Raw genomic sequence first — 27104 nt, 5'->3', positions numbered from 1 at the left:
AGTCTCTTTTTGTCGTATCATTCATCTCAAGAAATCATCAGTCACAAGACAACAAGAGAGTTCCATATCAGGAAAGTATTATCATTACACACAGCCAGCATTCACTGAAAATTGTGTATTTGGAATTCTTAAAAATGTATATTTATTTGGCATTTCAATTTCCCTAAAGATATTGCCCTTATTTCACCATTTTCACAAGGGAATTTTTGCAACACTATTCCAGCTCTTTCAATAGCCTCAGCACACTCTATACCTTTAGAACTTTGATTTATATTTTTCTAGCAGCTTTATATACTGAAAGAACAAAATTCAGATTATGAATTTCTAGATGCATATAGGAGAAAACAAGAAAGAAATTAGAAGTAACTACCTGATGCTTTATGCCACTTGCTCTACTGGGCCCATTTCCAGTTTGGGTCCTATTGAAAGAACTTGTCCTTGTTTGTGGTCTAATACTTCATAAGCTACTCTCTGATGGCCCACCTTTTCAGCTTTTTTATCCTCCTCTAGCTCTTGTGATGAAAGGTCTTTGGGTCCTGAAGTGGAGTTAGTCTCAGTTGCATAACTAACAGCAGAGTTTATTGCTTCTTGTGAAGAACGTGTCTTAGGGTATCCTCCCTCTGTTTCATTTATGGCTATATTTGCATTGGCTGTTATATTTAAACGAGACTCTGATTGAATTAAGTCATCTGCAGTAGTCTCCTTTGGTGGTCTTTCAGAATCTGGCTGAACTAATTTTCTTTCCTGTACTCCGTTTGTATGAACAATTCCATTCTGTGACCCAGTCCATTGAAGTTTCTCATTGCTATAAGTCTCCTGGTCTGTATCAGCTACGTCCGGCATCTTCTCATGAAAAGATTCCTCCTGGGATTGGTTGATTTTTTTCTCAATATGAGTGACATGAAATCTAGGGGTGGAAAAAGATAGATCATTCAGCATCAGCAAATTATTCAGAAAAAACCTACATCATTTTTGTTGCCTGGTCAGTGAAGATCAGATTTTAAGATCCAGAGGCAGAATCTAAGTGTCAAAATATGATGGGTTTTGTTAGTCCCTTTTGCTTAACTTGCAGAAGAATTATTATTACATTTTCCTCATGTGTTTTTTGATTGATTTATTTTGACTTGGGCAGAAGTCAGGGAATGGGCCTTGTGTGGAAATTTACCTAATTCCTATCTATCTCTTCTATTTATTTCTTAGCTTGTTCTTTAAATTTCCAAAGAATTAGCCAATTGGAACACTGAAATCTGAACATCTCAATACTCTTGCTGCATTGGTATGCTAAACTTCACTACTGATGCTTCTTCATTCCCATTTGTCTATCTAAGCTGTTTTTCAATAGCACCTTCTCAAACATCTGCTCTTATCGTTTATTTCAAACCTTGACCTTTTATTAATAGTTCTATCCAAAATGCATTCATTTCCATCCATTGGAAAATTTAGTTGAGGGAGTGACTAATACAGCAACTGAGGGGAATGTAATGCTGGAATTCTTAATTTTCAGCTGCTAAATTACCATAATGCTAACAGAGAAATAGTATGCTATTCAATTCCTATTTTGGTTCAGTTTTCTCTAACAAAAAAGTATGCACTTTAGCAGGGCAGGTTAAAGGAGCAGAATCTAACTGTAGCTTAATGGAGGTGTGTGTGTGTGTGTGTGTGTGTTTGTGTTTGTGTGTGTATGTAAAAATAAATAAAAGGAAAGACCAAACAAACTGCAGATGATAAATCTTATGCTGAAATTTGGCAAAGATTAAAATTAGAAACCATCATAGATCTGCCAATCAATCTTGCTAGACTAGTCTTGCCTCACTTTTTGATTGGATAATGTCTTGAATAGGTTTAGGGGGTGTTGTTGTACACTTATTGACATCAGCAAATCAACTGGAAAAAACTTAATGACATACAATTCAGGCTGGATGACAGGATAATTAAAATATATACATAGCTGTCTCAAAATGCATAAACAGTATTTGCCAGTGGTTCCTTATCACATTGGAGAGAGATTCTGTGTGGGGTTCCACAAAGAAATGTTTTGGGTCCTCTTTTTTCAGTATTCTTATGAATGAATTTGAAGAATAGGGGTGATTATGCTGCCAAATTTGTAGGTTACCCAATATTGGATGAGATAGATAACATCCCAAAATACAGAAATAAAATTCAGTATGTTATCAATATATTAGAGGAATGAGTGAAAATGAAATAATGAAACAGAATTGTAAGGTCCTGCCTTGCCAGCCTTCTCAAGAAAGCAGAACTCTTGAAATGAATAGCATTTCAAAAGGAACTTTTATTGGAAGACAGTGATAGCAGAGAGGGTGCAGGCAGAATCTGAATTTCGTGCACTGGAGTGTTAGGTTAAACGGCTGCTTCCAGGGCCGCTCCCAATGTCCAGTTCATCTTTGTGCCAATCCCAAAATGTGAAGATGTTGTGAGAACTTCAGGCTGAGAAGGTGATAACAGGCACTTCCCAGGCACTACAACCTTGCTCCTCCAGTGGTGAGACAAAACAGATGGCCCAAGGAATATTCTCTGCCCCCCCCCCAACATCCCAAAGCGACATCAAAGCAGAGAACAAGAACAAAGGAAAATCCCATGCAAGCGTAGCCCGAATCCTCCCCCTCCCTCTGGAAAGACAAGATCCTGATAGAGATCAATGGGATTTGACATACTGCCCCCCTAAGAAAAGAAGACATCCACCTGGAGACAAAGAAAATAATAAAGGGGAAGACAATAATAAGAACAATTAGTTAGGTTTGTCAGGGTAGAGTTGGTGGAAGTGCTTGATTAATCTAGTGGCTCTGTGTTTTTTGTGAACCCACTCATTTTGAGATGTGGGGAGGTCTTTCCAGGCCACTAAATACTGGGTAGACCCATGGTGCCGTATCAAGGATCTGTTTAACCTCAAAGTGTTGTTTGCCCTCTACCATAATGGGTTGTAGTAAAGCGGGGGGGTGCGTGGCATGGGTCATAAGACTGAGGTCACTTTGGATTTTAATAGGCTGCAATGGAAGATTAGTGCAGATCCCCAACTTGAAATGGTTTAGGATCCACTCTCTGTTTTTCTGCCTAAGCCTTATAGGCTGCTTTTGCTTCATCTTGGGCTTTGCAGACAATGGGCCAGGTGGTCTTTAGCTGGTTGATCCACTCCTTTAGGGAGGGGATTGTTGGTTCAGTAGTGAGTAGTTCAGGCATCAGGTTAAATTCTTGGCCTGTGACTATTTGGAATGGGGTAAAACCCTTGCTGGTGCACACTGAATTGTTGTATGCTACCTCCACAAATGTTAACAGTCGGTCCAGTCATCCTGTTGGTAGTTAATAAAGCATTGGAGGTATTGTTCCAGAACCAAGTTAACTCGTTCCATCGCCCCATTTGTTTGAGGTTGGTGATTAGAACTGAGGCCCTAGCTGCTTCCCAGAAAGTCCAAAAAAAACTTTCCAGAATTTGGAGAACCCAGAAACTGGACCTCCCCCAATCTGATATAATTTGGCATGGAGTGCCATGTAAGTGGTAGATATGAAGTAAGAATAGTTTTGCTAGAGTTTTGGCCATTGGGATTTTCTGGCATGGGACCAAGGGGACCTGTTTTGAAAAAAAGGTCCATGCTACCCAAATTACTGTGTTTCTGGAGCTCTCTAGGAGTTCTAGGATAAAATCTATAGAAATCTCTATCCAGGGTACTGAAGGATCGGCTACCAGATGCAGGAAATAAGGAATTTTTTGTTGCCTGCACTTCTCTGCTGTGCAGGCAGGGCAGCCAGCAACATAACTGTTTCAATGTCCTTTTTAAGGGATGGCCACCAAAATTGTCATTTCAGGGGGTGCAGAGTTTTACAAACCCAAACTTCTCTCGCTCGTGAGATTTTGTTTACTGTGCAAAGGCTTGCTTTAAGGCTGCAGGCTCCTTGGCTGCAGGCACCCAGGGAGGGGGGCAGGGGGAAATGCTACCCATCTGTCCCCTTCCAAAGCAACCTTGCAGGTTTTCAAGGTCATCCGGAGAGGCGTTTTTTAAAAAGAAAAACCCTGCAGGCACCCAGCGACAGGGGCCAGGAGTGGTACTGGCGTTCCGGAAGTTAATTACTTCCGGGTTCACCGATGATCTGGTTCGTGCGAACCGGGAGGAACCCACCCCTGCCTGTAAGGGACCTGTTGCCTCCCCCTGGGTCTGATGAGAAGGTGCCCCTTCTTCACCCCCACTCCAGGGGGGTTCTGATTCAAAAAAGGATCCACAGAGTTTATTTGTCAGACAGGGTTCATGTGAGGCTCTTCAGAGCTCACATCCCTCACGTCTGTCCAGCTGGAGAACTTCCTGTCGAATCCACTGTTGGCTCATATTTAAGTGATTGTCCACTAGGACTCCAAGATCCCTCTCACAGTTACTGGCATTGAGCCAAGTTTGACGTAGTCTGTACCTACTGGTTGAGAGAGCAAAGGAGACTCCTGTGATATCTTTTACCAAGAGTATAACTTCACAGAAAATTCCATGTCAATACAGAAGTGGAAAAGCGAAACGTTTTCATGCACAAACAGCATAGGAAAACTGTCCCCTTTCCCCTGGTCCATCCAGTGTCCATTGTCTAGCCAATTGGTTACACTTATGTTGGTTTGGGAACGTTCTCTCCATCTTGGACTTTCCCAGCCAGTGACCTTGAGGAGATGGATCTGTCTCAGGCTTCAAGTTGGCACATTTGTATTCCTTTACCCTCCCCAATACCACCTTGCATTTCAACGCCTTCCCTCCCATTGCTGAGGTCTGGTTGTGAGCAAGGTTTGCATAGTGAGCTGACCATGACATCTGAACAGTTGGTTTTTCTTACCTAAGTGTAAAATCTTAATTATATTTACCTTGAATTTCATTTTATTAGATAGAGCCAAGTGTTCAAGTCTGTCAATATTCTTTTGGATTTTGAGCCTATCTTCTGGATTATTGGGTATTCCTGCCAGCTTATTGTCATCTGCAAGTTTGATGAGTTCCTCTTCTATTCCCTCATCTATATTGTTTATAAAGATATTGAAGAGTACTAGGCCTAAAACTGAATCTTGGGGCATCCCACTACTTACTTCCCTCCATGTGGATGTAATTCTGTTGAGGACTACATATTGAGCAGGGGGTTGGACTAAAAGACGTCCAAGGTTTTTCAGCTGTGTCATTTTGTTAACAGATGAGTTATGGGATGAAATTGTTTATACTTCTCATAATGAGATGAGAAGTTGCTTTCTTCAATTTTTTTTCTTTCTCTTGGAATTTTTTCTTGTACCTTTTTCTTTCTCTTCTTTTTAGTTTGTATTATTATTTACTTTTAATGCTTTTAACAATTTTTTTTAAAAAAATGGTTCAAAGATCCAGGCCTGTTTTCATAGTGGCATAGAGCATGTCACAGAGGTGAAAGTATCCAGTGTCTGAATATGCCTATGAAATCAAAACTAAAATATGTATTAAATATAGTTTTTCTTTCAAATTAAGAATTATGTTCCTTCTCAGATTAAAAGCAGCTATTATGTAATTTGAATTCCGATAGTCTTCCTTCTTTGCAATTTTTATATCAATATATCTAAGTGAAGGAATATTGATATTCTTTATCCTTGACCAGTCAGAAAACATCAAGAATTGTTTCCATTGTGGAGATTTTTAAAATTATCAGTAATAATGAGAAAATATACAGAAATTATTTTAAATTTCTTGGGAACTGATATTCAGATTCAGGTTAGGTATTAATGTGGTGATGCTTTAGCTTGAGTATTACATCTGATTCCCTGTGTTTATTTATTACAACTGACAACTCAAACAATAAATGTACTTAAATTCAAATAATAAATGCAATTAATATTTTGGTTATGTTGATTTTCTTTGATGTTGATTTTTTGTGAAAGTGGTAAATGTGACCAATTAAAAAGATATTGTGTTTCCCCAAAAATAAGACCCAGTCTTATTTTCTTTTAGGCTTTGAAATAAGCACTTGGGCTTTTTTTGGTGGGTTTCTTATTTCTTTTGAGTACCACCACCACGAGACAGGTGGGTGGAGCTACCCAATGGGCACAGTGGCTTAGCTCAGGGTCCCCATGACTCCACACCCCAACAATTGCCTTGTATCAGCATCCAAATGCAGCAGCCCACTTCTTCTGGCACTGTCACAGCACCAAAGCAGGAGGTCAAGTAATGCAGCCAGGCCATCCATATCCCGACAATTGCCTTGCCTCTTGGTGGTGACCCACTTATTCCGGCATCGGTGCAGCACTGCAGGAGGCTGAATAATGTGCTGGTGCTGCGGCCACGAGGTGAGGTGGGGAGGGAATGGAGGACAAGGCGAGGCAGATGGTGGGTGGAAGACGAGGCAAGGCAGGTGGGGAGGGGGTGGAGTTGCCACACTTGCACACGTGGCTTACCTAAGGGCCCCCTCAATCAGAACATCCACCCCTAACCCTAACCCACAATGCCTAATACAAGCCTAACCCCCATCACCCCAGGGCAACCTGTGTGGTATTGAAATTTTGACTGCTGGGCAGGATCTCTCCTGACAAACTTCTTCCCCGCTTCCCTTCCAGAGCAAATTGCCTCTCTGTAATCAAGCCCTGAAATATTGTGGGAAGTATTGTGGGAAGTGTGTGCTACAATGCACAGTCTCTCCCAGTAACAAGAATTGCAGGCAATGCTGCCCCTTTCAAACAATCTTCCAGAACACCACACTTTCAGCTGTTTTCAGCACCGCTCAATTTCTCACCCCATCCCACCCCTGCCAGGCTGATCTGATGGGTGGGATTGACTTCTGCCTTTCCTGCCACTGTGGTCTGTGGCCACACTACAAATGGGGAATGACCATCCCCCAAACCCCACCACTGTCAAAGTGGATCCTGGGTGCTGCAATGCAATGGAGAGATGGAAAGCAGAGCAAGGACAGGAGAAGGAGTGGGGAGAAGAGGGAAAGTGGCTGAGTGAGAAGTGGGGCCAGGCACCAAAGTACCACCACTGCCAGAGACAGAGAGGGGAGGGATGGAGGGGGGAGAGAGATCCGATCCAACCTCTGTATGTATGTCGTGTGTGTGAGAGAGAGGGAGGGAGAGAGAGAAAGAGAGAGAGGGAGAGATACAGAGAGGAAGAGATAGAGACAGAAACAGAGACAGAGACACAGAGAGAGCAATCCAATCCAACCTCTTTGTGTGCATGCCTCCTGCTCAGTTGTGGCCCCAAGCCAGAGGCCTCCTGCTTGGTAAAAGTGTTGGTGTCAGGCCTGCAGTCATATTCCTTTTAGGATCTTTGGCCTGCCACACACACTCTCTTTCTTTACTATGCTGTTTCATTAGTGGGGTAATTGGGAGGGGGAATAGTAAAGAGTAGAATTGTAGAATGTGTTGTTGTCAAAAAAAAAACATTCCTTTCTAGAAGCCCAAGGTCATTCTTTGTCTCCACACCTCTGCACCTGACCGGAACTAAATGGATAGAAATGCCAGTGTAGCAGTTCAAGATTGGACCATGTGATGGACTTGTGGGTGTGGGGCAAGAGGATGAACTTTCAAGTGAGTTGGAAACCCAGGAAACATTCAGATTCGGGTTTCCCACAGATGTAGCAACATGTCTCTTGTATTAAATTGGAACTTTGAGGAAAGCTCTGCCTTGGACTCTGATTTAATTCTGGATGATATTTGGAATGCTGACAGTTGGAGTATGGGTACCTTGGCTGCAGGGCTCCTGAGGAGCACAGATACAGGGTGCAGTTCCATCTACTGCCACCTGCTTCACCTGACTTCATGATGGCAGCACCAGTGTGCCAAGCAACCAAGCGGTGGGACGAAGTGGGAAGGTCTTAACTAGAGTTGCTATTTGATATAAGGCCTATATTAGGTGCAGGCCTGAAAATCAGGCTATTTTTGGGAAAACATGGTACAAAATAATCAAATAATAAAGTAGGTAACTCTATAACTCTATATTATGAGGAATGCCATGATGCCACTTAGGTACGTCATTCAATGGTAACAATGATGTATTCACATGCATATAAATGCTATGGAATATTCTATATACCATGTTTTCCCAAAAATAAGACCCAGTCTTGTTTACTTTTACCTCCGAAATAAACACAAGGATCTGTTTTAGCGGAAACATGATTTCAGGGTGATCAGCCTGGCTAGGTGCCCCAGCTCCCAGCACACGCACAAGATCTGGCAAGTGCACAAGAACCAATTGTATCTGGCAGCAGCTGCAGTCGCTTGATCAGTGAACTCTGGGGCTGCGCAGAGCAAAAGGCGCAGAGCAGAAGATAGGTGATCCCAACACACCAAGTGGGCTGCAGACAAGCTGAGAGACATGAAGACGAACCTCCTGTGGCTGCTCACCACTCCGGCTCACTTCTGCTCGGCTTTCCTGTAGCCTGTACATTTGGATTGTTTGCCTTCCCCCACCTTTCCTTCCACCTGCTGCTTCCAGTGGTGGGTTCCTACCGGTTTGGACAGATTCAGCAGAACCGGTAGTGGTTTGGTGACTGGGTCGCTGGAACTGGCAGAAACCCAGGCCTGCAATGCCCCCAAACTGGTTCTCTGGGCGGTGCCTATGGTGCTTCCTTCTTGTTTTTTGCTTCTGCGCATGCGCGTAGGAATTTTTATTGCATTGTGCATGTGCTCGCAGTGCGCATCAAGCATGTTAAGTGTGTACGTGCGCCCATGAGCAAACCAACAGTAGTGACTTCCAGAACCCATCCCTGTGCTGCTTGCACATAGGTACTCAATTCCCCTGTGCTGTGCAAGCTACAGCTGCTGCCAGACGCCTCCTATGCTGACCATGCCTACCCCACCTCACTATGGCTTATTTTAGGAGTAGGGTTTATATTAGGTGCATGTGTAAAAAAAACCAGGCTGGGGCTTATTTGTGGGATAGGTCATATTTTCAGGGAAACAGTATTTGCATTGACTCCTAGACCCCCAACCACTTATATGCATCTTTAAGGCTTCTGATTCATTGTAGAACAACTTTTTAAAAAAAACTGATGGTTTTATGTGTACAAAGGATTCCCTTGTACATTTGGATAAATTGGAAATGTTCTATTATTTAAAATATTGCTGCTATGGCATTTTACGTGCCTTCAAGTGAGTCTATAAAGAAAAGAGCCATAGAAACTCCATATTTAAACTCTATTATAACCTAACCATTTTAAAGACATTAAGATAAGGAGGTGTAGGAAACTTAGGAAAAACACAGCTATAAATTGATTAGTACATTCCAGGTCAGGTCAGGGTAACATTGGCAGAAAAGCAGCTCTCATGCTAAGATTGATAGTATGTTATGAAGAAATGTAGCAACTATTAGGGGGATTTCTTGTCCTGGAAACTGCTGCAAAATAGCCAAAACTTTATCTAACACAAACTGGCCAATGAGAATGAGGGCCATTTGGTTGTTTTCCTCCTTTGCTGAAAATGTTCTTAAATCATGTATTCATGTTCATACTTTGCTCTCTCCTGTCTCTTGTAATAGAGTGGGGGAGAACCCTTTTGCAAAAGAAATAAGAATAAACAGCTTTTTTATTGTTCAATTGAGTCTCCTGATGCTTCTCTGAGGGGATTTGAATCTCACAAATGGTGCGGAACAGACTTGAAGACAATCGTCTGCTGGATGAGGAGATACCTGAGGATGCCATGCCACAATTTTGGCATTTGGGAAGGGGTACCTCCTTTTCCAGGAGAGGATTGCTCTTCACCAAAATGAACTGATGGAGAACTGAACAAGGAGCAGGCTAAGCAGAGAGATCAGGCAACACCGATGCATCCGCCCAGGTGAGTAATTAAGTATAGTGTACTTAAGGGGTGTCTCACTGGGTGGTCTAACTCCTTGAATGGATGATGGTGATGTGTGTTGAGATGCAGTAGAAGGGTTTAGGAATCTCTTTGCAAGTGGTAACAAGAGCTCTTTTTATTATTCAATTGAGTGTCCTGATGTTTCTCTGAGGGGGTTTGAATCTCACAATTTATTAAAGAATAAAATAAGATTGGTTTGGCATGATCTGTTTTAACAAACCTGTGCTGGCTACTAGTTATAACTTTATTTGCTTCTAGTTGGTTGCAGATCTGGTTTTTTATCTTTTCTAGGATTTTCCCATGTACTGATGTTAGACTGATTGGTCTGTAGTTTCCTGCGTCTGTTTTTGTTCCTTTCTTGAAGAGGGGAACCTTTTCAAATCCTCAGGTACATCCCCGGTGCTCCAGGGACAAATCTTCAAGTCCAAACTCCAGCCCAAGGTAGGAGACCTTATACCATCCCAGACAAATGGCTGTCCATTTTTAAAAAAATCTCCAGTGATGGGAGCATCCACAACCCTTGGAAACAATCTGTCAGGAAATTTCTCCTTCACTCCAGGTTGGAGTTCCACTCATTGAGTTCCTTTAATTTTCTGATAAGATTTCAAGAATGGTTTGCATCGGCTCCTTCCTAGGGCTAAAAAGAGTGACTTTGTGGCTAAATTGGGACTAGAACTCACACTCTCCCAATTTCTAGTATTAATTAGTACATCAAATGGGCTTTCTTATGCCTTAGAACCTATTACTCTGCTTGTATTTCATTAGATACTTATTGTGAGTTAATCCAAAATACCTCTATATAAAGCAAACTAACACCTACCTGCCAACTGAAAAAACTGTTGTTTCCCCAGGGTGCATCTTGCTTTTGCTCTCTTTTGACCGGCCCTGACGATGTAAGGGAGGTCTCTTTTTCTTGCTGCAATGAATGCAAGGTGCTTGTGTTGAAACTAAGTGCACTGTGTGGTGATGAGGAATGCCACCATCTTGGCTGCTGCGATGTGGACATAGAGCACTGGAGAAAAGAAAAGACAAAGGCAATCAGCTGGGCCATTATGTTTAAAGATTAGCAGCTAGATAAATGGGATTCTAAAGCAAACCCCATCAGCACATATAACACAAAGCTAGCATAGAGAAACCTGCACTTGAAGGCAAAATCAGACTTCCACTCAGACTATTTCCAAACCCAGGGATAGTACGATATAATCCATGAAACTCCATTTTCTACAAAGTACATCTACTGAGGCCCAAATCAAATAAATAGGAGCTGTACAAGAACATTACCCAATTGCTACATAACAATATAACATCTTGCATCAACACAATTAACATCCTGCATCAACAATTAACTAGGGCTATCTGAACCTGACCTTCTTTAGCCCCTCTGAATGACAGACATCTAACAGTCATTCAAATAGAGTGAAAAGTACACACGTGCATTCAATATGCAGCTGTTCTTACCACTCTTCTCTATCCTTGTAGACTCCATAGGCTATGCTAGGGCAGACCTCTAAATATTTTCTCTCCAACCACATTCTTTCCCTGCCTCTGGGATTTGAAACAATCAGGAAGAAAATCCTCAATTAGCACTTAGTGGCATTGTGGAGGGATTGCAAGACAGATGGCTGAGAATATCTTTTAAACTTCCCCACCTATGGCTGGTAATCTCCATTACACATGTTATGTTGAAAATGAATAATAAGGCAGAATGTATATCATACACATACATGCCTATGTACACTCCCTACTATATCATGTGATTTAGTCCTGAGCATGACTGAGGGAAGGAAGAAGGAAAACATGAGACATTCTCAAGATGTGATTGATACCAAGTTGAACCTATACAATCTCCTTGTCAGCTTTGGAAGCCATATTAACAACGGAGGCTTCCATGCTGCCACATTCTTGTGCTTGAGAAATTAGGAAGGGGGGTTTAATAGATGTGCCCTCCTTCAGAATGTAGTTAGACATAATAGCATTCTTCTTCTTGGTCAAGGTCATGGTATTCCTGCACCTGGAGGAGTGGTTGAAGTGATGTCTCGAGTTGGGACAGATTGGGATTGGACCATGTGATGGACTAATGGGTGCAGGGGATGGGTTTTCCCAGACGTGCCTGTATATCTACTCTAATAAATGGGAGCTTTGAGAAATGCCTGTCTCGGAGTTTTTCAATGGAGTTTGGGTTTTAAGGAATGCTGACATTAACTTGAATCCCTAAGTAGTCAAACAGCACCCTGAAAGAGTGCTGTCCAGGGTGCTGAGCCCCAGCACCAACCTAAAACTTGGGCAGTGCAAAGACTCAGCAAAGATGAAGGGGAGAGAGGAGATCGCAGAAGGAGCCATGGGAATGGATACCGGAGAACTTATCAAGACCCAGTATTCTCCTTCTGAAGATGTGGTATGAACGCTTGAAGCTGCAGAGATGACACGAAGGCTAGGCCCAAGGAGACAGATTCCTGGAAAAGTTGCCAGTCCGATCCAACTCTAGAGATGGGACTAGAAGAAAGACCACTGGAATATTGTTTCTACTCCAGCCCAATGAAGACAACCCATGAGCCTGAATGGAGGAATGTGAGAATTTTGGGATCTGAAAACTCCTGGGACTGGAATCTGTTGCCTCCGTCTCAAAGTCAATCATTGACAGGGCTCCTGGAGTGTTTTGAGTGACTTGAAGTGGGAAGTTATGCACTGCAGTCCCAACCTCCTCAAGTGAGATGGAGTTTAACGCAACCCATGCTCACTTTTCCTGATCCAGGACCTGGTGGTGGAACCAGCATGGCATCAACACCTTTCCACTCAGCCAGAGATAACCGAGGGATCAGTTCGGTCCAACAGGGTCAAGCAGCAGGAGGGAGACAGCAGATGCAGGTGGCATTAGGAATGATATAACCGCCAGTTTCCCCCCTGCTACCAACCTGCTTTCATGCTTCCCCCTGCGGAATGTATCCCCCCAGGCTGGGGATTCTATCCCAGCCATGGGTGGGTCCAGTGCCAGTGGACACCAGCACCATTTGCTCCACCTTTTTCGGGATCACTATGGGCCCAATATGCCCCAATGATCCTCCCACAAAACCCTGGGAGGAGATTGCAATGGACTTTATTGTCAAACTTCCAGAAAGTGGAGGAAATATGGTAAATTGGACTGTCATTGATTTATTCTCCAAACAAGCCCACTTCACAGCCTGCATGGACTGCCTTCTGCCAAAAAGCTGGCAAAACTTTTTGCGAAGCACATTTACAGGCTTCATGGTGTTCCACAGTGAGTAATACCAGTCCAACTTACTGCTAACTTCTGGAGGGAATTCCTGAGGTCCATTGGATCGTCCCAGGGGCTTAGCTCGGCTTTTCATCCCCCGAATAACAGATCAGTGGAACAATCCAAAGCAATGGTGGAACAATACATTAGATGTTATGTAAATTATCAACCAAAAAACTGGGCAGATTTATTATCATTCGCAGAAGTGGCTTATAATAATGCAGTACATAGTAGTACAGGGCTGACTCCTTTTCAAATAACTACTGGCATGGATTTTGTGCCTATGCCTGAATTGCTTAGAAACAACCCCCTCCATCTCCATGTCTCTAACAGAATGAATAGTCTCATTACAAAAAGGATGGGAGAATACAAAAAAAGCTTTAGCGGAAGCAGTTGAGAAATATAAAAAACAGGCAGACAAGTACAGGTCTCTCCAACCACCTTTTCGGATAGGAAAGGCACTGCCCAACCAAATACCTAAGATTGAGGTTACCAAGCAAGAAATTCAGACCTAAATTCATTGGTCCTTTTCCTATAGTGAAAGTGATAAACCCTGTGACTGTCCAACTTAGCGTCCCTTGGATACTAGGGAAAATACAGCCAGTGTTTCACAGCAGCTTATTGAAACCAGAGATAGAATCTACCCATACCAGCTGCCCCTCCCCAACCTATGATAGTGCAGGGTGAAACTCATTATGAAGTTAAGAAGATTCTTGACTTTAGACTGCATTGGGGTCGGTTACAGTATTTAGTACTCTGGAAAAGATATGCTTTGTCAGAAGCTAACTGGTAAAGAGTTGGGATATGAAGGCTGATAGACTAGTGAAACAATTCCATGATAAATTTTCTGACAAAGGTCCTCCTGGGTGGGGTGGGGGAATATGGGGTTAAGTGTTTTGATAGACATTACATTAACCCCTGTTTTGTGATTTGTCTATTTCATTTTTCAGGACATGCTTTTTTCTTCGGGGGCGGGATGCTTTGGAAGCCATATTAACAACGTAAGCTTCCACGCTGCCATATTTTTGTCCTTAGGAAATTAGGAAGGGGGATTTAGTAGAGGGAATGTAGTTAGATATAATAGCATTTTCAGTCAAGGTCATGGTATTCCTGCACCTGGAGGAGGAGTGGTTGAAGTGATGTCTCAAGTTGGGTTGAATTAGGATTAGACCATGTGATGGACTGGTGGGTGTAGGGGATGTGTTTGGACTTTTGACTTACTGAGGGAAAGCCCAGAAATCTCAGATTCGGGTTTTCCCAGATGTGCCTATATATCTACTCTAATAAATGGGAGCTTTGAGAAATGCCTGTCTCTGAGTTTTTCATTGGAGTTTGGGTTTTCCGGAATGCTGACAAACCTCACCTGGGTACAGGCACTGGCAGTGGGACATCAGCATCACTTTCACCCAGCATTTCTTTTAGAACTTCTACATTTGCTAAAAAGGGAAGAAAGTAAAAATGTATCAAACAAGGCCCCGGGTGCTATGGCTTTACTTAACTAAGACAAAGTTATGCCCACCTTCATTTTGAATGATACATTTCACTATTTTTTCTACAGTATCCTCATTCAGATCCTCATCATCATCATCTGAAACAAAAGGAAATATAGAAGTGAAAAAAGAGTAATTGTATCCAGCAATTAGTGCAACCTTTGAAGAATCCTGAAAACTCCCAAATACTGCCCCGGTAAAAGGTAAAGGTTTCCCTCACATATATGTGCTAGTCATTCCCAACTCTAGGGGGCGGTGCTCATCTCTGTTTCAAAGCCAAAGAGATAGCACTGTCCAAAGACATCTCCATGGTCATATGGCCGTCGTGACTAAATGCCAAAGGCACATGGAACACTGTTCTGATGAACAAGCTCAGCGTCTTAGCCACTGAGCCACCATGTCCCTTTTACTGACCAGTTACAAACCCTTAATTATTTTTGTTTTGTCCTTTTCTTTCAATATAGCCCCTCAACCCTTCTGTTTGTTATTTCCCTTGTGCAGTTTCAAAATTGTAGGTAATGCTTTAATCTTTTGAATTACGGATGCTTATTATTTGTTTATTTTTTTCCCATCATTACTTGAGAACAATTGGTTGATTATTTGCAGCAAAAAATTGAATGAATAATGAATGAATGGTTAATTTTTCTTGCAAAAAAAGTCAGTTGTAAGGGCTGATTTACCAAAGGAACTATTTAATAAAGGACACCAAACCAAAAAGATGGAAAAAACCTCTGGCAGGGAACGGTTTCAATAGTAATTTTTCATTTCTATGCTAATGAATGCAGTTTATTTTGAAAAAACACACAAAACATGAAAGCAGAATGACTATGCAATAGGTCAACAACAATAACATTTCAGTTCTCCTGAAAATTGCTTCTTCTACATTGTCCATTGAATGATATAAATGCTGAATCATATTCTTCTACATTTAATCATACATTGTTATTATAAAATAATTAGGACAGGGCAGGACAGAATGAGCTGGAAGGGACTTTGGAGGTCTTCTAGTCCAGCCCCCTGCTCAAGAAGGAGAACCCATAACATTTCAGATAAGTGACTCCCTATGCCATAGGTGTCAAACTCAAGCCCCGCAGGGTGTTTATATCTGTCCCAGTGGTGGGTTTAAATTTTTTTGGAACCTATTCTGTAGGTGTGGCCTGTTTTCTGGGAGTGGCTCGACAGTCATATGACCAGGTGGGAGTGGCTCGATGGTCATATGACCAGGTGGGAGTGGCTCGACAGTCATGTGACTGAGTGGGAGTGGCTTGGCAGTCATGTGACTGGGTGGGAGTGGCCAAGTCAATGTCATGGAATTCTTTGCCTCAATGAATGACCTACAAAAAGAAGATATAAAAAAAGGAAATTTATTATTTTGTGCACTTACTACTTAAATAAGAATAAAATAAGTACACAAAACAATAAAAGAGCTACTTATAGAAGGAAGATGATTGTCCCTGCCGGTCTTCAATATCACTGACCACCTTGCTCCAATGACCTGCACAAACAAGAGACACAGAAATGAACTCTTCAATTGCATGCACTGCATTAGGATGAAACCAGCACACAAAACAATAAAACAGTTACTTACAGAGGAAAGATGACTGTCCTTGCTGGTCTTCAACATCACTGACCACACTTGCTCCAATGAATGGCCTGCACAAAGAAGAGACACAGAAATGAACTCTTCAATTGCATGCACTGCATCAGGATGAAACAAGCATACAAAACAATAAAACAGCTACTTACAGAGAAAAGATGACTGTCCTTGCCGGTTTTCTACACCACCACCTCACTACTTTGCTCCAATAACCTGCACAAAGAAGAGACACAGAAAGGAAGACTCCCAGATTCCTCAGTTGCACTTTTCTTGGTCTTCACTCGTGGATCATCAGCCGTGTGATAGTGTGCTCTGAGCCACTTTTTGACTATAGGAATTGGATCCCATCTCTTATCAGGCATGCCAACAACATTTATTGTCATCTGATTACTAATATTTGGAACAGTTAGGCAAGTTCTTTGCTCTCTAGATTTTTTGATAGTCAGGAATTTTGTAGGTGTTTGGATCTTTGATCACATTTCCCAAAAAAATCTCTGTAGTTGTTCAAATCAATTTCATGATTAAACATTTCGCCAAATTCAATCAATCCTGCCTGTGCTTCTGCCCATGGGATGACTACATCTTCAATGTTCCAGTAATCTGGCTCCAAATATGTGAGAAATTGTAATTTGTTTGCATTTGGCAATTGGCTACCTGTTTTTAGATGGTCACAATCCATCAGCCTTGTCTTCAAATTGGTAATGATGCTTGCCAAAAGGTTTTCACTAGGAAGGGCAACTAATCATTGATTTGAAACTAATTTTATGTTTTTAAAGGCTTCTGAAGCTAGCATTCCATCAACATTTTTTTCATATGGGCCCTTTCCCCGTCTAAGCATTTCAAATGCTTTAATTGATCACAATACCAATTTTTCGGCCTTGATGATATCTGCGTTTCTCCCCTGCAGGGCATTTGACAGAAGAGAAATCTCATTTAGAATATCAATCACGAGGGCCAAATCATTCAAAAAATTTAAAATTTCAAAACGGGAAGCCATGCCTGGGAATCTTTCATCACCCAGATAAAATGGATGTAGCGCTGGATAAGCACGCCACACAGCTATGGCTGCCCTTAAACTACAGGCAGCCCATCTTGATCCCAAAACTCTTCCAATTTCAATGCGCAGTTGTTCAGAGATTTGGAAAAGCTCATTCTGGCTCTTGCAGGATTTCTGGAAAGTGGTGTGTATTTTATCAAGGAAGATCTTGAAGTCATTGAGTTGTTTTATTTCTTTTATTGCATCATCCACTGGTTCAAGCAGTGCCAGATTATGATGTTTGGAAAATCTTGAGCTATTCTGGTGGCGACTCCAGATTTTCTCCCAAGCATAACATTGGCACCATCAGAGCAGAAAGCTATTAAATTCTTCTGCAGATATTTGGTGGTAAACCCAACTTTATGTAAGCTTCCCATCGCTGCAGAACATATGGTCTCTGTATCTTGTTTCTCTAATTCCAACAGCTCAACGAAAATGATTGCTGGGCATTCTGGATCCTCAACTCTAAAAAAAAAACTATCAGAACTGTTTTCATTGAAAGCATTGAGGCTTCATCGATTATTAGGCACGCCTTTAGATTCTTTGCAATAATCCTGGAAAACATGGTGGTTTTAATTTCGTTTGCAATGAATTCAACTATTTTCACCATGGATCTCCATGAATGCAAGCCAACTCCCACATCTACTCCAACTGTAGTTAGCAAATTTACTTGTGCTTCAATGTCTGAGAATGAATTACATCTTTGTGCCCGATCGTAAACAGTAACAAATATTTTGCAAGTACTGGATAAATGTTTGTCAGTTGAGTTATCTATGGATTTGGTTAAAACATCCTGCTCCCGTTGTTTACTGCTCTCCAAGCAAATAAAGTTTGCTTTTGATTGAAAATGTTCCTTTAATTTTTTTTCTGAGCAATGCTTGTTCTGTCTCCTTAGTTTTCCCTGCTGGCACAACCTGGAAATGTTTCCACTCTCTAGAAACATGAATACCTTTCTCTAATGAGAACATGGGTTTTGCACAGTACTCACAACCTAACTTCTTGTCGGATACTGCCAGTCCATCATACTTATCTCTGAAGTGTCTATATTGCTGCAAATTCCAGCAGTCAGGAAGTTGTGGAACTTCAGTGGAGGAGATGGACTTGCTGCTTTCTCCAACTTCAAGTGGTGTTGGTTCTGATGGTGGTGGTGTTGGTGCTGGTGATGTTGGTGCTGGTAACTGTTGTGGATCAGCTGATTGCTTCTCTCTTGTTTTTGTGGAGAAGAAAGTGGTCATATTCTGTTGCCTCTTCTTCATCCTGTTAAATAATACTAACTGCAAAAAAATACAACAATATTGGATTTGATTGTGGTTGTAAGCTGAGGACTACAGTTAACAGAAGGGACCTCTGTTTTCACCCAACAATGTACAGTCTTTTCAGGAAGGATGTCCCCCAACAAACAGGAAAGATATAATTCATCTAAGAAGTTAGATCAAATAGAATGAATGTCATAGGTAGATTCACAGAGTAATACAGATGTCTTTTTCTGAAATTTATTCCTCAGTTCAAAAAAACAGGAATATATGAATTAGGTCCAGTACTTAGGTCAGTCCAAGTAGCTGTTCAAGAGTTACTGGTGTCATGGTTAGAAGTAATGGTAAAGCAAGATGTGGATTTAAAATCAGAAATATTTTGTTGGGTATTTGAAAGGGAATACAATACATATTTAATTTTACACATGTTAACAGCTGCTGGAATTGTGCTTGTACAACAGTGGAAAAACAAAGATATGAAAATGAATAAATATTAGAATGTGCAGGAATGAATAAATTGACAATTGAAATCAAGAAGGCCTTAAATACTTTTTCACGTGGGATTTGTTTTATCAATGGCTAACTAACAGAAACAGAAGTTAGAAATCTAAAAGCATGAAAGAAAAGACCAATTATGTAAGGAAAGGTCACTAAAATGTATAAGGAAATATTATTAGTACTTGATCATTATTAATATGTAGATAACTGCTGCGGGACATTACACACACACACCCAAACAAACCAGGAAAACACCAAAAGAATAGGTTTCCCCCCAAAAGACTACAGATGAAACCAGTTTTCCCCCTAACCCTAAGGACAGGAAAGACAAAGCCACTGGAATAAAAACCATCAAGGTATTGTGGGAAGATATGAAGAACAGTGCCAGAAAGCTCACAGAACCAGAAACCACAGAAAACAGTGGTTTCTCCCTTGAAGAAAACACTAGACAAAAACACCACTGAAAAGGTAAATTTTAAGTACACCCATTAAGACAATGACTAAAAGTAGCTCACCTAGAACTCCACTTTTCCGGTTTCCTGTCAGAACTAACCCCCAGGATAGAAAAGACAAAAGAGCTGGGACCAAGATTAACCCAGGAAAACAGGAAAACAAAAGCAGGGCAATCAGAAACCATCAAAACCCATAAAGTTGCAGAAGCTCACAAAGCAGCACACAACTCAACATATGAAAACAGCTATAGAGTCACATAAAACAGGGAGCTGTAGCTAGCTTCCCTCCACCCTTCCCCCACCACGTGACGGTCACCAGCCGATCACCACATGGTCCTGCACTCTAGGCAAGCCCAGGGATCAGCTGCAACGAAGGCCACAGCCAAACCCTGGCTTTGCCTAGAGCACACGGTGCTGCAGCTAGCTTCCTGCTGCCCCCAACCCTCCCCAGGCAAAGTTTCTGGCTGAGCGCCAAGCAGTCCTGCGCTCTAGGCAAGGCCAGGGATCGGTTGCAGCCTTCAATCCCCAGGCGTGCCTAGAGCGCAGGGCGCTGCAGCTAGCTTCCTGCCGTCCCTGCCCCAGACATACACGAAGTCACTGGCTGAGCGTCAAATGGTCCTGTGCTCTGGCAAGGCTGGGGATCGGCTGCGGCCTTCGTTGCAGGCCGCAGCCAATCCCCGGCCTTGCCTAGAGCGCAGGGCGCTGCAGCTAGCTTCCATCTGCCCCACTCCCCCACGCAAAAGTCACCAGCTGAGCACCACGAGGTTGTGTGCTCTAGGCAAGGCTAGAGATCAGCTGAAACAAAGGCCGCAGTCGAACCCCGGGCATGACTAGAGCGCAGGGTGCTGCAGCTAGCTTCCCACCATCCCTGCCCCAGACACACACGAAGTCACTGGCCGAGTGCCAAATGGTCCTGTGCTCTGGCAAGGCTGAGGATTGGCTGCGGCCTTCGTTGCAGGCCGCAGCCGATCCCTGGCCTTGCCTAGAGTGCAGGGCACTGCAGCTAGCTTTAATCTGCCCCCCCCCCACGCAAAAGTCACCAGCTGAGCACCAGGAAGTTGTGTGCTCTAGCAAGGCCAGAGATCGGCTGAAATGAAGGTGGCAGTCGAACCCCGGCCTTGCCTAGAGCACAGGGTGCTGCATCTAGCTTCCCGCCACCCCCACATGAAGTCGCCACCCAAGCGCCAAGCGGTCCTGTGCTCTAGGCAAGGCCGGAGATCAGCTGCGGCCTTCATTACAACAGATCTCCAGCCCTGCCTAGAGCACAGGGTGCTGCAGCTAGCTTCCCACCACCCCCGCTACCCCCATGCAAAGTTGCTGGCCGAGCACCAAGCGGTCCTGCGTTCTACGCAAGACTGGGGATTGGCTGCAACAAAGGCCAGAGCTGATCCCCAGCCTTGCCTAGAGCGCAGGGCACTGCAGCTAGCTTCCCCCCCCACAAAGTCACCGGCTGAGCGCCATGCAGTCCTATGTTCTAGGCAAGCCCGGGGATTGGCTGCAATGAAGGCCACAGCCGATCCCCAGCCTTGCCTAGAGCACAGGGCACTGCAGCTAGCTTCCCCCCCACAAAGTTGCCGGCTGAGCACCATGCAGTCCTGTGCTCTAGGCAAGGCCGGGGATTGGCTGCAATGAAGGCCACAGCCAATCCCCGGCCTTACCTAGAGCACAGGGTGCTGCAGCTAACTTCTCGCCACCGAGCGCCACGTGGTCCTGCACTCTAGGCAAGCCCGGGGATCAGCTGCGGTCTTCGTTGGAGCCAATCCTCAGCCTTGTCTAGAGCATAGGGTGCTGCAGCTAGCGTCCCGCCACCCCTGCCACTCCAACGTGAAGTTGCCAGCCGAGCTCCAAGTGGTCCTGCGTTCTACACAAAACCAGGGATTGGCTGCAACAAAGGCTGCAGCCGATCCCCAGCCTTGCCTAGAATACAAGGCGCTGCAGCTAGCTTCCTGCCACCACCCCACAAAGTCACCGGCTGAGCGCCATTCAGTCCTGTGCTCTAGGCAAGCCCGGGGATTGGCTGCAACAAAGGCCACAGCTGATCCCCAACCTTACCTAGAATGCAGGGTGCTGCAGGTAGCTTCTCGCCACTGAGCGTCATGCGGTCCTGCACTCTAGGCAAGGCCAGGGATCGGCTGCAATTAAGGCCACAGCCGATCACCAACCTTCCCTAGAGTGCAGGGTGCTGCAGCTACCTTCCCTCTGCCCCTGCTCCCCCACGCAAAAGTCACCAGCCGAGCGCCACATGGTCCTGCATTCTAGGCAAGGCCGGGGATCGGCTTCAACTAAGGCCACAGCCAATTCCTGGCCTTGCCTACAGCACAGGGTGCTTCAGCTAGCTTCTCAAATCTCCCCTACCTCCCCACACTGAGCGCCAAGCTTGCCAGCTGAGTGCCAAGCAGTCCTGTGCTCTAGGCAAGGCCAGGGATCAGATGCAACGAAGGTCACAGCCGATCCCCGGGCTTGCCTAGAGTGCAGGGTGCTGCAGCTAGCTTCTCGCCACCGAGTGCCACGCAGTCCTGCACTCTAGGCAAGGCCAGGGATTAGCTGCAACCTGTTTCTTTAAATCATGGTGTAAATGTGATTGGTTGCTGTTTCCTCAATCGGCCATAAGATGGAGCCAGAATCACTGTTAGATGCTGATCTAATCTCAGTGTTTGGAAGCTGGCTGTTAGAAGTGCCGTATAGTGATCAGCGTGAGCTATTGTAACGGCTAGCAAACTTTTTGTACCGGACTGTTTGTATGATTATGGACTATGTTATTTGGATTATCCCTTAACTGAAAGACATTGATGACTGACTGTCTTAACCGTGTATGACTTGGATTGTTTAATGGACTCTGATACCTCTATTTCCATGAAAGTAAAAGCCTATTTAAACTGCAGTGTCTCTGTGTGCTGGTTTGTGTATTCTCCAACACCACTCTCACAACGCTTCTTTGAATGCACTCGCTCTCCCAATGGGGAGCTTACCTAACAAACCATTTGGTTTCAACGTTAAATGTAGCAGAGATAATCCAAACGTTTTCCCTCTGTTCATAGAGGAGCTGCTGCAGCCTGTCCCTTTAAGGAGGGAGGGGGTCAGGGGGGACCATAAAGGGAGCAGCAGCTCCACCGTGAATGGACTCATACACACATTTTTCCTAGCGGGTTCTGTGGGTGTGGCTGGGTGGCGGTGGGGGCATGTGACTGGCTGGGCATGGATATGAGTGACATTGAGTTGGCCATGCCCAATCAGTCACAGGACACCACCACCAAGTCATGCCCATAGAACTGGTAGTTTTAAAAAATTGAATTTCACCACTGACCTTATCTGTACTTACAGATACAGCTACAGATTAACAGAATTGGAAGAGATCTTGTAGGTCATCTAGTCCAACCTCTGTCCAAGTATGAGACCCTACACCATTTCTGACAAATGGCAGTCCAATCTCTACTTCAAAGCCTCCAGTGATGAAGCTCCCACAACTTCCGAATGCAAGATGTTCCATTGGTTGATTGTTTTCACTGTCCTTATTTCTAGGTTGAATCTCTCCTTGATCAGTTTCCATCCATTATTCCTTGTCTAGCCTTCGGATGCCTTGGAAAATAGCTTGACCCCTTCCTCTCTGTGGTAGCCCCTCAGATATTGGAACACTGCTATCATGTCTCCCCTGATCCTTCAGTTTTGTTCAGTTTTGTCAAGATCTTTTTGGATTCTGAGCTTGTCTTCTGGGGTGGTGGCTATTCCTGCCAATTTAGTATCAGCTGCAAATTTGATGAGTTCCCCTTCTATTCCCTTATAATATTTTATTATAATATCCATCAAAGATTTGCTTTGCCACTTTCAGCTTTGACATCTATCCATCCAGTTTATGTTTAGATGTATTCAATGAAAGAGTATCCAACCAACATCTAGGGTGAACCATTCAATTCTAAAACTGATTTTACCATTAAGATTTTTTTTCTTGATGTATAGCTACTTGCCATTTTAAATTCATTGTTTTTCCCCTGTCTTCTGAGATAAGTTGAAAGAATTTTGCCTAGTCTTATACATAACAGCTTTTCAAATACTTGGAAGATATTTTTGGCGTCTCAATACCATTTTTTTTCCAGCTTAAAGACACCCAATGCCTCCAATTTCTCATATTTTTTTTGTTCCATGTTCCCTATTCTTTGCACATACTCTAATTTGTCAGTGACAAAACTCTGTCTTAAAATCTGGTTCTAACGAAGAAATGGCAGGAATGACTTTTGTTAATCCTGACACTTTACTTTTCTTGATCCAATTTAGGATGTCCGTCCTTCCTTCCTTCGTTCCTTCCTTCCTTCCTCCCACCCTTCCTTCTCCAACTGCATGCTCAACTTGTGATCTGCTAAGTAATGTAAAATGGAACCTGTACTATATCACTGGTTCCTGTCAACTTCGAGCTGAACCTGGCCGCAGCCATCTTTCTATTCCTCAGTTGCCACATAGAGGGTGAAGCGGAGAAGGTGGTTGGAATGCACACAACAAAGAGATTTCTCATGAGAACCAAGGTCATCTCTACTGGCAACAGATAAGGGTGGGAAAGGAGTGCCTGAAGAGCCTGCCAATTAATCCAATTTGCCAATATGACCTATGACACTTGGGGATACAGTTATTTCCTAGTTTAATTACACTGAAACTGAGGAAAAGATTTAGATTTGATTTTCCATTGAAGCTGTGCTGATATGATGTACTCATTAAAGAAGACCTTTGAGAAGGAGCCAAGTCTCAGAGTTCCAATTTGCTTGGGTTCATTAGTCGGAGCCTTGACATTAAACCAAATCTCATAAACCTACTCCGGGGTCCTGAATCCTGACCATCTTTCTGACAATACTGCAGGGGTGGGAAAGACTCAGGGAAGATCAGAGATAGAGAATACAGGGGAAGTGACCACTAAACCTAGTGCTGCCCTGGTCGGGGTTGCACCGCGGGGAAGTTGCTCCAGTGAGGCAGCCCCCCCACTGGTGGCCAGGCCAAATCCATGTGGAAAAGACCAAGAAGCCAGTGACGTGGAAGAAAGCTCCAGCCACTGAGGACTTTTAACAAGCAGAGGTGGGTGTCAGGTACAAGTGTGTGCCAAAAGCCACTGAAGTAGAATTTTCCCTGAGATCCCCTCGATTGCTGGTTGCTTTCATCCCAAGATGGAAAGCGAAGAGGACCACCAAGTTGGATGAGCACAGGGAATGGAAGAACCTGACTGCCCTTCACACCCCATCGGTAGAACTGCTGAGGGAGAGGGTCAATCACATGGAGATCCAAGAAGTGGAACTGATGCACAGAATTGGGTTGTCCATGGTGACAGTGGCCTGGCCAGCTCAGCCACTGCTGACCCACCAGGGCCAGAGCCCAACCTCAGTGGCGCAAGCAGCCAGCCTGCCTCCCCAACCAGCCAGGGCAGCGAGTCCAGGCCGAAGGTAGACCCCCCCACCCACCCACCCACCCTCAAGGCAACAACCAGTAGCAAGTCCATTGGGGCAACCTCAGCCTCCTCCTGGATGGCATGTGTATCCCCCATCGTCCTACTATTCGGGGCCCAGCTGGTTACCCAGCTCATGGCCATCCCCTCCTCCACCACCACTGATGGTGAAATAGAAGCCAGGGGCACTACACATATCAATCCGGAGTTCGTTTCTCAGCTGCAGAGGCCTTTCCTGAAGGCCTCTGATGGTGAAACAGAAGCCGAGGGCAACACATGCAAGCAGTAGCAAGTGGTCGCAGAAGTGGGCCAGCAAGGCAAGGCAGGTGTCGGGATATGGGAGGTCTGGCTGCAACTGTTCTAATGTAAGTGGTTGCAGGGCATGTGTGGAAGCTCCACCCCCCCCCAGCTTGATTTTTACCTGTGCACCTTGCCTCATGTTGTGCAACCAGGTGGGCAGGGTCTTAAGTAGGGCTTATTTTGGAGGTAGGGATTATATTGGACACATGTGTAAAAATCAAGCTAGGGCTTATTTTCTGGATAGATCTTATTTTCAGGGAAAAACTGTACAAAGCAATTTAATCTCCTTATTTTAGTACCTGATATCATCATATAAAGAAATGAATCTAAATGTTTGTACATGAAAGATAGTAAGAAAAACCCTGTTTTATAGCCAGTTTATTTCTCTGGTGACTTATTCCAAGAAACAATGTACCTATGAAGCAAGAGAAGTATGCCTCTTACAACATGTACCACATGTCATTGCACAAAGTAGCATTTTATACACAATTGTAAATGCATGTTAGAAATTAGAAAAATTGAAACGCAATTTCCTGTCATTAAATTGTTGATGCATGCATAATATGAATACTGAAACCTAGGTTAATAAGATCACATTTTAAAATCTTCGTATCAGTCAATTTCAAGACAAATGGAGTCATTTCTTCAAAGAAAATGAAAAATGGAAGTAGCGCAAACAATACTTGTGATTTTGGGGAAACTATTTTTACCTCTAAATCTAGACAATTGTTAGTCTCATTAAAAGGTTTTCCATTTAAAATATGAAGATTAATTGCATCCTAACAGGCCTCTCTATTTTGGCTTCTTCAGTTATTACTACCTATGCTGATACCACAACTCCTTTGGCAGCTCACATCAGCTTGAATCATCTCCATTAATAGAAACAGCTCTTATAGGATTGCCTATATTCACTGCTCCAGTCCTACCCCTCCCACAGTTTGGTTCTGAAACCCATCTGGTTGGGGAGATTTCTCAGACGTGATTGTCAGTATATTTGCACAATAAAACTAAATGAGCTGCAAAATCAGGAGAACAGAAAAGACAACTATGTACATTCTGCTTTGATATAAGTTTACTTTAGTTCTGTGTCAATTTACCTCAAATTATCAAAAGTGGTAGCAGCTATAACCCAACACGCATTAGACTAGGAGCTGTGTTTCTACATTTTAGAAATAATACCACTCACAGAGGTGCTAGACAAGGGTAGATGGGTGGGAAATGCCAAACTTGATATGGCTGATCTGAAATCTCTGAGCCCTCTACTAATCCAACTATATAAGCTTGATTCCTTCTTGCATATCATCCTGTCTGATTTACCCCATAGAATATACTGTTTTAAAGCACCATGTTTGCAACTTCAGAATTAAGGAGCAGTTTCTGGCTTGACTGAACTCCTCATCACAAGATGCTGCCAAGAAATTTAGTTTCTCTCTCCCCACCCCACCTTCCAGTTACTTACCATCTTGGAGTTGTGTCAGAGATTCCTTGTTGTCAGAGTCAAATTCATCACTGAACGTCCGACAGCGGTATCCCTTTTTCTTTAGGACATGGCAAATGAAAAAGCCCACAAGACCCATGACAAAGAAGACCAAGACCAGCAGGACCAGCATATATAAGCCATGTTGGGGGTCCACATCCCCATCTGTGGTGCTGCTGTGCTCTGACATCCGGAGCTACAAAACGGATGGTAAGACTCAGAGTTCTTTGAGATTCACTTTTGTTGTTCCTGCTGAAGCTATTATTGTGGTGGTGACTGCTACTATTATTATTGCTATCCATCACTTCACAAACATATCCTAAAAGCAACATTTTGATCTTAATTGAGCGATTATCCATCCAGAAAGTGAGATATACAAACGAGAAAAGAAGGCTCTTCCCAAAACATCCTGCTTCTCAGCTACACTTAGAAAACTCCTCCTCTCGAGGTATTTGGTTTTCCGATTTAAGAGATTTTGAAAACTGCGACCCTTCTTTCCTCCAATTCCCATATTTACTTTTTCTAGTCAATTCCAGATCGCTTGCTGG

At 43.5% G+C, this 27104-nt stretch overlaps 1 protein-coding gene across 1 annotated transcript; it reads right to left on the bottom strand.

Annotated features, from left to right (window-relative positions):
• Positions 1-57: 57 nt before the first annotated feature.
• Positions 58-27104, bottom strand: RELL2 (RELT like 2). The gene is made up of 5 exons (XM_087721841.1): positions 26539-27104; positions 14554-14622; positions 14398-14470; positions 10602-10793; positions 58-907 (listed from the first exon to the last, which is right to left on the bottom strand). Exons 1-5 carry the CDS (start codon positions 26744-26746, stop codon positions 379-381), a joined length of 1071 nt encoding a protein of 356 aa, XP_087577967.1. The 5' UTR covers positions 26747-27104; the 3' UTR covers positions 58-378.

This window comes from Thamnophis sirtalis, unplaced genomic scaffold (assembly GCF_051295495.1).
Source record: "Thamnophis sirtalis isolate CommonGarterSnake01/CBP01778 unplaced genomic scaffold, rThaSir2_p1.2 scaffold_8, whole genome shotgun sequence".
Classification (NCBI taxonomy): domain Eukaryota; kingdom Metazoa; phylum Chordata; class Lepidosauria; order Squamata; family Natricidae; genus Thamnophis; species Thamnophis sirtalis.
The sequence above is the reverse complement of the archived record's forward strand: the minus strand, read 5'-3'. Positions and strand labels throughout refer to the sequence as shown.